The following is a 10,256-nucleotide window of genomic DNA, read 5'->3' on the forward strand; positions in this document are numbered from 1 at the left end:
TATTATAACTAGTGAATGATGTATTATAACTAGTGAATGATGTATTATAACTAGTGAATGATGTATTATAACTAGTGAATGATGTATTATAACTAGTGAATGATGTATTATAACTAGTGAATGATGTATTATAACTAGTGAATGATGTATTATAACTAGTGAATGATGTATTATAACTAGTGAATGATGTATTATAACTAGTGAATGATGTATTATAACTAGTGAATGATGTATTATAACTAGTGAATGATGTATTATAACTAGTGAATGATGTATTATAACTAGTGAATGATGTATTATAACTAGTGAATGATGTATTATAACTAGTGAATGATGTATTATAACTAGTGAATGATGTATTATAACTAGTGAATGATGTATTATAACTAGTGAATGATGTATTATAACTAGTGAATGATGTATTATAACTAGTGAATGATGTATTATAACTAGTGAATGATGTATTATAACTAGTGAATGATGTATTATAACTAGTGAATGATGTATTATAACTAGTGAATGATGTATTATAACTAGTGAATGATGTATTATAACTAGTGAATGATGTATTATAACTAGTGAATGATGTATTATAACTAGTGAATGATGTATTATAACTAGTGAATGATGTATTATAACTAGTGAATGATGTATTATAACTAGTGAATGATGTATTATAACTAGTGAATGATGTATTATAACTAGTGAATGATGTATTATAACTAGTGAATGATGTATTATAACTGAGTGAATGATGTATTATAACTAGTGAATGATGTATTATAACTAGTGAATGATGTATTATAACTAGTGAATGATGTATTATAACTAGTGAATGATGTATTATAACTAGTGAATGATGTATTATAACTAGTGAATGATGTATTATAACTAGTGAATGATGTATTATAACTAGTGAATGATGTATTATAACTAGTGAATGATGTATTATAACTAGTGAATGATGTATATAACTAGTGAATGATGTATTATAACTAGTGAATGATGTATTATAACTAGTGAATGATGTATTATAACTAGTGAATGATGTATTATAACTAGTGAATGATGTATTATAACTAGTGAATGATGTATTATAACTAGTGAATGATGTATTATAACTAGTGAATGATGTATTATAACTAGTGAATGATGTATTATAACTAGTGAAGTGAATGATGTATTATAACTAGTGAATGATGTATTATAACTAGTGAATGATGTATTATAACTAGTGAATGATGTATTATAACTAGTGAATGATGTATTATAACTAGTGAATGATGTATTATAACTAGTGAATGATGAGTGAATGATGTATTATAACTAGTGAATGATGTATTATAACTAGTGAATGATGTATTATAACTAGTGAATGATGTATTATAACTAGTGAATGATGTATTATAACTAGTGAATGATGTATTATAACTAGTGAATGATGTATTATAACTAGTGAATGATGTATTATAACTAGTGAATGATGTATTATAACTAGTGAATGATGTATTATAACTAGTGAATGATGTATTATAACTAGTGAATGATGTATTATAACTAGTGAATGATGTATTATAACTAGTGAATGATGTATTATAACTAGTGAATGATGTATTATAACTAGTGAATGATGTATTATAACTAGTGAATGATGTATTATAACTAGTGAATGATGTATTATAACTAGTGAATGATGTATTATAACTAGTGAATGATGTATTATAACTAGTGAATGATGTATTATAACTAGTGAATGATGTATTATAACTAGTGAATGATGTATTATAACTAGTGAATGATGTATTATAACTAGTGAATGATGTATTATAACTAGTGAATGATGTATTATAACTAGTGAATGATGTATTATAACTAGTGAATGATGTATTATAACTAGTGAATGATGTATTATAACTAGTGAATGATGTATTATAACTAGTGAATGATGTATTATAACTAGTGAATGATGTATTATAACTAGTGAATGATGTATTATAACTAGTGAATGATGTATTATAACTAGTGAATGATGTATTATAACTAGTGAATGATGTATTATAACTAGTGAATGATGTATTATAACTAGTGAATGATGTATTATAACTAGTGAATGATGTATTATAACTAGTGAATGATGTATTATAACTAGTGAATGATGTATTATAACTAGTGAATGATGTATTATAACTAGTGAATGATGTATTATAACTAGTGAATGATGTATTATAACTAGTGAATGATGTATTATAACTAGTGAATGATGTATTATAACTAGTGAATGATGTATTATAACTAGTGAATGATGTATTATAACTAGTGAATGATGTATTATAACTAGTGAATGATGTATTATAACTAGTGAATGATGTATTATAACTAGTGAATGATGTATTATAACTAGTGAATGATGTATTATAACTAGTGAATGATGTATTATAACTAGTGAATGATGTATTATAACTAGTGATGTATTATGAATGATGTATTATAACTAGTGAATGATGTATTATAACTAGTGAATGATGTATTATAACTAGTGAATGATGTATTATAACTAGTGAATGATGTATTATAACTAGTGAATGATGTATTATAACTAGTGAATGATGTATTATAACTAGTGAATGATGTATTATAACTGATGATGTATTATAACTAGTGAATGAATGATGTATTATAACTAGTGATTATAACTATGATGTATTATAACTAGTGAATGATGTATTATAACTAGTGAATGATGTATTATAACTAGTGAATGATGTATTATAACTAGTGAATGATGTATTATAACTAGTGAATGATGTATTATAACTAGTGAATGATGTATTATAACTAGTGAATGATGTATTATAACTAGTGAATGATGTATTATAACTAGTGAATGATGTATTATAACTAGTGAATGATGTATTATAACTAGTGAATGATGTATTATAACTAGTGAATGATGTATTATAACTAGTGAATGATGTATTATAACTAGGAATGATGTATTATAACTAGTGAATGATGTATTATAACTAGTGATGATGTATTATAACTCTCAAAGCAATGATGTATTATAACTAGTGAATGCAGAGCCTTCTCAAAGCAGAGCTCTAGCCTTCTCAAAGCAGAGCCTTTCTCAAAGCAGAGCTCTAGCCTTCTCAAAGCAGAGCTCTAGCCTTCTCAAAGCAGAAGCCTTCTCAAAGCAGAGCAGAGCTCTAGCCTTCTCAAAGCAGAGCTCTAGCCTTCTCAAAGCAGAGCTCTAGCCTTCTCAAAGCAGAGCTCTAGCCTTCTCAAAGCAGAGCTCTAGCCTTCTCAAAGCAGAGCTCTAGCCTTCTCAAAGCAGAGCTCTAGCCTTCTCAAAGCAGAGCTCTAGCCTTCTCAAAGCAGAGCTCTAGCCTTCTCAAAGCAGAGCTCTAGCCTTCTCAAAGCAGAGCTCTAGCCTTCTCAAAGCAGAGCTCTAGCCTTCTCAAAGCAGAGCTCTAGCCTTCTCAAAGCAGAGCTCTAGCCTTCTCAAAGCAGAGCTCTAGCCTTCTCAAAGCCTTTCATGCTCATTTTTTCAAACCTTCATTATAGTCGCATCGTGCCGCCTTAGAACGTAGAAAACATCTAAACATACGGCTCAGGGTTTGTATCACAACTAAAGTTGCATAATTAAGTTTCTTTGTTAAACCACTTAGAACACAGAATAGCTGCTCCCTCAAATCGTTTAGAGAAAATATCCTTTATATTTTATTCAGCTGTGTTCTATTGTCTTATCATCATACTATAAAATAATATCAAATACTATCAAATAAAATAATATTTTAAAAAAAATAATAATAATAATGTCACTGAATTCTAAGCAAATCTTGTCTGCTAAATGAAAAAGTGTAGTCCTTCTGTGGCTCAGTTGGTAGAGCATGGCGCTTGTAACGCCAGGGTAGTGGGTTCAATCCCCGGGACCACCCATACGTAGAATGTATGCACACATGACTGTAAGTCGCTTTGGATAAAAGTCAAATCTTGTCTGCTAAATGAAAAAGTGTAGCCCACAACCATTAAGGCAGATCAGGGCCTAACATGAGGACAACTCAGAGTTTGCAATTCCCTTCTTCTGAAATACATTTTCTTCATATCATGTTGATTTAGACCTGTCTAAAATAAATAATGGATCTATTGTGATGGTGTATTCTGACAAATGGATTTGAGCTTCGAGTAGCGAGGCTACCTCCACCATTTTACGTTCACCCTCAAACCACTTCACATCAGTGTTTAGTGAGGAACACAAACAGAGAGAGAAAAGACCTGTCATGACTCTCCTGTGAGGATATGAAGGATTCGGGTTACAGTGAGTCCACTCTACAGCTCTCTCTCTCCCTCTCTCTGTCTCTCTCTCTCTCTCTCTCTCTCTCTCTCTCTCTCTCTCTCTCTCTCTCTCTCTCTCTCTCTCTCCTTCCTCCACCTCTCTCTCTCTCTCTCCTTCCTCCCCCTCTCTCTCTCTCTCTCTCTCTCTCTCTCTCTCTTCTCTCTCTCTCTCTCTCTCTCCCACAGAGGGTGAAGTTGGCCGTTTAATGACGGCCGTAAATACCTTCTAGAAACTCTGCCTTTGGACTCCTCGGGATGGAGGGGAAAGAAACCTTTCGTTACAAAGATATTGTTCTTGCCAAAACGACAACATCAAAAGGATGGATAATGAAACACGATATTTCTGTGATCCAAAACATTGCGAATGGTCCGTTAAAGAATAACCAACAGTTTGTTTTGTGACATCATGAAGGACGGTATAACTAAATAACTACACCTCTACACCTCTACATAATCACTTGTATGATTAAATATTGTGACTGTCACGCGGGACCAGGTGGGTGCAGGAATCAGACGCAGAGAGAGAGAGAGTAACTGAGTAAAGTGCTTTACTCATGTCCAACAGTTGTTGTTTCGTGACATCATGAAGAACACAGAGAAATGAAGAGCAGAAACTGAGAGGTAGAGAAGAGAGAGAATAGAGAAGACAGGAAACAGGTGTAATGAGGAGGAAGTAGAACTCTGAGGAAAGAGAAACAGAGAAGAGAGAGAATAGAGAAGACAGGAAACAGGTGTAATGAGGAGGAAGTAGAACTCTGACCTTGTCGGCCATGATCATGGAGGATCCCCCGTACACCCCCAGGACAGGAAGTGATGTTTGAGAGGACAGGAAGTCCAGGATCTGTGAGATAGCTTCCTGGTCCGACCCATCAGCAAAGACAAGGCCATGGAGAGGCTTCTTCTGGAGCAGCTCACACACCTGTTATCAAACACACAGGTAGGTGATATATACAGGTAGCTGTTATACACAGGTAGGTGTTATATACAGGTAGGTGTTATATACAGGTAGGTGTTATATATACAGGTAGGTGTTATATACAGGTAGGTGTTATATACAGGTAGGTGTTATATACACAGGTAGGTGTTATATACAGGTAGGTGTTATATACAGGTAGGTGTTATATACAGGTAGGTGTTATATACAGGTAGGTGTTATATATACAGGTAGGTGTTATATATACAGGTAGGTGTTATATAGGTGTTATATACAGGTAGGTGTTATATACAGGTAGGTGTTATACACAGGTAGGTGTTATATACAGGTAGGTGTTATATACAGGTAGGTGTTATATACAGGTAGGTGTTATATACACAGGTACAGGTAGGTGTTATATACAGGTAGGTGTACACAGGTAGGTGTTATATATACAGGTAGGTGTTATATACAGGTAGGTGTTATATACAGGTAGGTGTTATATATACAGGTAGGTGTTATATACAGGTAGGTGTTATATATACAGGTAGGTGTTATATACAGGTAGGTGTTATATATACAGGTAGGTGTTATATACAGGTAGGTGTTATATACAGGTAGGTGTTATATACAGGTAGGTGTTATATATACAGGTAGGTGTTATATACAGGTAGGTGTTATATACAGGTAGGTGTTATATACAGGTAGGTGTTATATACAGGTAGGTGTTATATATACAGGTAGGTGTTATATACAGGTAGGTGTTATATACAGGTAGGTGTTATATACAGGTAGGTGTTATATATACAGGTAGGTGTTATATACAGGTAGGTGTTATATACACAGGTAGGTGTTATATACAGGTAGGTGTTATATACAGGTAGGTGTTATATAGGTAGGTAATTCAGGTAGGTGTTATCCCACCTGCCCAACACTCTTGTTTGTAACCTACAGAACCCCCCCCTACCCACCTGTGTGATGACAGTCTTGGGGTCTGTCTGGTTGATTCTCAGGGTGGTGACGGTCAGCTCCACAGGGTCGTCGTTCCGCCTCACCGGGATTATATCCTGGTCACTGATTGGCCTCGTCTGACCCAAGATCACCCCCACACTTAGCCCAGGTGGCTTCTGGGCCGCTGCTGGTACACTGATCTGGGAAAGCAGGGCTGGGAGGGTGAGGAGGACCCAGCCCAAACGGCCCATACTGGAACCCTGTAGATCAAACAGTTACTGATCAGATTTCAGAACTCAGTCATTGGTGACCTGGGACAGAGCAACAACTCACTCCCATGCATAAACACAGACAGACAGACAGACAGACAGACAGACAGACAGACAGACAGACAGACAGACAGACAGGCAGGCAGGCAGGCAGGCAGGCAGGCAGACAGACAGACAGACAGACGGACAGACAGACAGACAGACAGACAGACAGACAGACAGACAGGGGGGCAGGCGAACAGGGGACAGACAGACAGAGACAGACAGACAGACAGACAGACAGACAGACAGACAGACAGACAGACAGGCATTGAAAAAAGGGCAGGCAGACAGACAGACAGACAGACAGACAGACAGACAGACAGACAGACAGACAGACAGACAGACAGACAGACAGACAGACAGACAGACAGACAGACAGACAGACAGACAGACAGACAGACAGACAGACAGGCAGGCAGGCAGGCAGGCAGGCAGGCAGGCAGGCAGACAGACTAGTATGTGGCATTCGATAGGTCATCCCTCCTAATCAATAGTAGGTGATTGGAGATGGTAGATAAGTCATTGATTGATTGAGCCTGACTCTATGAGGTAGATAGGTATTTGATTGATGGAGCCTGGCTCTGTGAGGTAGGTATTTGATTGATGGAGCCTGGCTCTGTGAGGTAGGTAGGTATTTGATTGATGGAGCCTGGCTCTGTGAGGTAGGTAGGTATTTGATTGATGGAGCCTGGCTCTGTGAGGTAGGTAGGTATTTGATTGATGGAGCCTGGCTCTGTGAGGTAGGTAGGTATTTGATTGATGGAGCCTGGCTCTGTGAGGTAGGTAGGTATTTGATTGATGGAGCCTGGCTCTGTGAGGTAGGTAGGTATTTGATTGATGGAGCCTGGCTCTGTGAGGTAGGTAGGTATTTGATTGATGGAGCCTGGCTCTGTGAGGTAGGTAGGTATTTGATTGATGGAGCCTGGCTCTGTGAGGTAGGTAGGTATTTGATTGATGGAGCCTGGCTCTGTGAGGTAGGTAGGTATTTGATTGATGGAGCCTGGCTCTGTGAGGTAGGTAGGTATTTGATTGATTGAGCCTGGCTCTGTGAGGTAGGTAGGTATTTGATTGATGGAGCCTGGCTCTGTGAGGTAGGTAGGTATTTGATTGATGGAGCCTGGCTCTGTGAGGTAGGTAGGTATTTGATTGATGGAGCCTGGCTCTGTGAGGTAGGTAGGTATTTGATTGATGGCTCCATGCTCTCTCTCTCTCTCTCTTGCTCCCATTCTAAATCAAATCAAATCAAATTTTATTTGTCACATACACATGGTTAGCAGATGTTAATGCGAGTGTAGCGAAATGCTTGTGCTTCTAGTTCCGACAATGCAGTGATTCTACCTTTCTCTCCCCTGTCTCTCTCTACTGTAACCCAGTAGACTGTATCTCTCTAAACCTTTCTCTCCCCTGTCTCTCTCTACAGTAACCCAGTAGACTGTATCTCTGTCTGTCTCTCTCTACAGTAACCCAGTAGACTGTATCTCTGTCTGTCTCTCTCTACAGTAACCCAGTAGACTGTATCTCTGTCTGTCTGTCTCTCTCTACAGTAACCCAGTAGACTGTATCTCTCTAAACCTTTCTCTCCCCTGTCTCTCTCTACAGTAACCCAGTAGACTGTATCTCTAAACCTTTCTCTCCTCTGTCTGTCTCTCTCTACTGTAACCCAGTAGACTGTATCTCTCTAAACCTTTCTCTCCCTGTCTGTCTCTCTACAGTAACCCAGTAGACTGTATCTCTGTCTGTCTCTCTCTACAGTAACCCAGTAGACTGTATCTCTGTCTGTCTGTCTCTACAGTAACCCAGTAGACTGTATCTCTCTAAACCTTTCTCTCCTCTGTCTGTCTCTCTCTACAGTAACCCAGTAGACTGTCTCTCTGTCTGTCTGTCTCTCTCTACAGTAACCCAGTAGACTGTATCTCTCTAAACCTTTCTCTCCCCTGTCTGTATCTCTCTACAGTAACCCAGTAGACTGTATCTCTGTCTGTCTGTCTCTACAGTAACCCAGTAGACTGTATCTCTCTAAACCTTTCTCTCCCCTGTCTGTCTCTCTCTACAGTAACCCAGTAGACTGTATCTCTGTCTGTCTGTCTCTCTCTACAGTAACCCAGTAGACTGTATCTCTGTCTGTCTCTCTCTACAGTAACCCAGTAGACTGTATCTCTGTCTGTCTGTCTCTCTCTACAGTAACCCAGTAGACTGTATCTCTGTCTGTCTCTCTCTACAGTAACCCAGTAGACTGTATCTCTGTCTGTCTGTCTCTCTCTACAGTAACCCAGTAGACTGTATCTCTGTCTGTCTGTCTCTCTCTACAGTAACCCAGTAGACTGTATCTCTGTCTGTCTCTCTCTACAGTAACCCAGTAGACTGTATCTCTCTAAACCTTTCTCTCCCCTGTCTGACTATCGATCAACACATTGTCTCGTACCCTGACCCTATTCCAGCCCTCTATAGTTTTCTGGTTGAGAGACAGCTGTTAAACTAGTTGTACAGTAACTGCTCTGGGGACAGATTGGGATCATTTATCATTCATTAAACTAGTTGTACAGTAACTGCTCTGGGGACAGATTGGGATCATGTATCATTCATTAAACTAGTTGTACAGTAACTGCTCTGGGGACAGATTGGGATCATGTATCATTCATTAAACTAGTTGTACAGTAACTGTTCTGGGGACAGATTGGGATCATGTATCATTCATTAAACTAGTTGTATAGTAACTGTTCTGGGGACAGATTGGGATCATTTATCATTCATTAAACTAGTTGTACAGTAACTGCTCTGGGGACAGATTGGGATCATTTATCATTCATTAAACTAGTTGTACAGTAACTGTTCTGGGGACAGATTGGGATCATTTATCATTCATTAAACTAGTTGTACAGTAACTGTTCTGGGGACAGATTGGGATCATTTATCATTCATTAAACTAGTTGTACAGTAACTGTTCTGGGGACAGATTGGGATCATGTATCATTCATTAAACTAGTTGTACAGTAACTGTTCTGGGGACAGATTGGGATCATGTATCATTCATTAAACTAGTTGTACAGTAACTGTTCTGGGGACAGATTGGGATCATTTATCATTCATTAAACTAGTTGTACAGTAACTGTTCTGGGGACAGATTGGGATCATTTATCATTCATTAAACTAGTTGTACAGTAACTGTTCTGGGGACAGATTGGGATCATTTATCATTCATTAAACTAGTTGTACAGTAACTGTTCTGGGGACAGATTGGGATCATTTATCATTCATTAAACTAGTTGTACAGTAACTGTTCTGGGGACAGATTGGGATCATTTATCATTCATTAAACTAGTTGTACAGTAACTGTTCTGGGGACAGATTGGGATCATTTATCATTCATTAAACTAGTTGTACAGTAACTGTTCTGGGGACAGATTGGGATCATTTATCATTCATTAAACTAGTTGTACAGTAACTGTTCTGGGGACAGATTGGGATCATTTATCATTCATTAAACTAGTTGTATAGTAACTGTTCTGGGGACAGATTGGGAGATGGAGCGAATCTTAATCGCTGACTCTTAATTAAATCAACCAGCTGAACAGAATCAATTGAATGATAATTGAATCCGTCCGTCAATTAGCTGCCTGGTTATTAATGATTATTTATAAACCGTCACAAACTGTCTGGCTGTCAGACTGATATCACATGGTGGCAATTTATTCACCTCATATATTATCATTTCGTTTATATAATAGTTTCATCGTGGAATTTAAAAT

General features: G+C 37.4%; 1 protein-coding gene across 1 annotated transcript in view; it reads right to left on the reverse strand.

Annotated features, from left to right (window-relative positions):
* Window positions 1-5,095: 5,095 nt before the first annotated feature.
* Window positions 5,096-10,256, reverse strand: part of LOC127921859 (glutamate receptor ionotropic, NMDA 2A-like) — a gene marked incomplete at its 3' end in the record, with an annotated part of 23,131 nt that continues 17,970 nt past the window's right edge. The window contains exons 3-4 of the mRNA XM_052505441.1: window positions 6,220-6,459; window positions 5,096-5,254 (exon numbers count right to left, since the gene is read on the reverse strand). Coding sequence (XP_052361401.1) covers window positions 5,096-5,254; window positions 6,220-6,459 — 399 coding nt within the window. The remainder of the gene's footprint in view (window positions 5,255-6,219; window positions 6,460-10,256) is intronic.

The sequence above is a fragment of the Oncorhynchus keta genome, unplaced genomic scaffold (genome assembly GCF_023373465.1).
Source record: "Oncorhynchus keta strain PuntledgeMale-10-30-2019 unplaced genomic scaffold, Oket_V2 Un_contig_2383_pilon_pilon, whole genome shotgun sequence".
NCBI classification, from domain to species: Eukaryota; Metazoa; Chordata; class Actinopteri; order Salmoniformes; family Salmonidae; genus Oncorhynchus; species Oncorhynchus keta.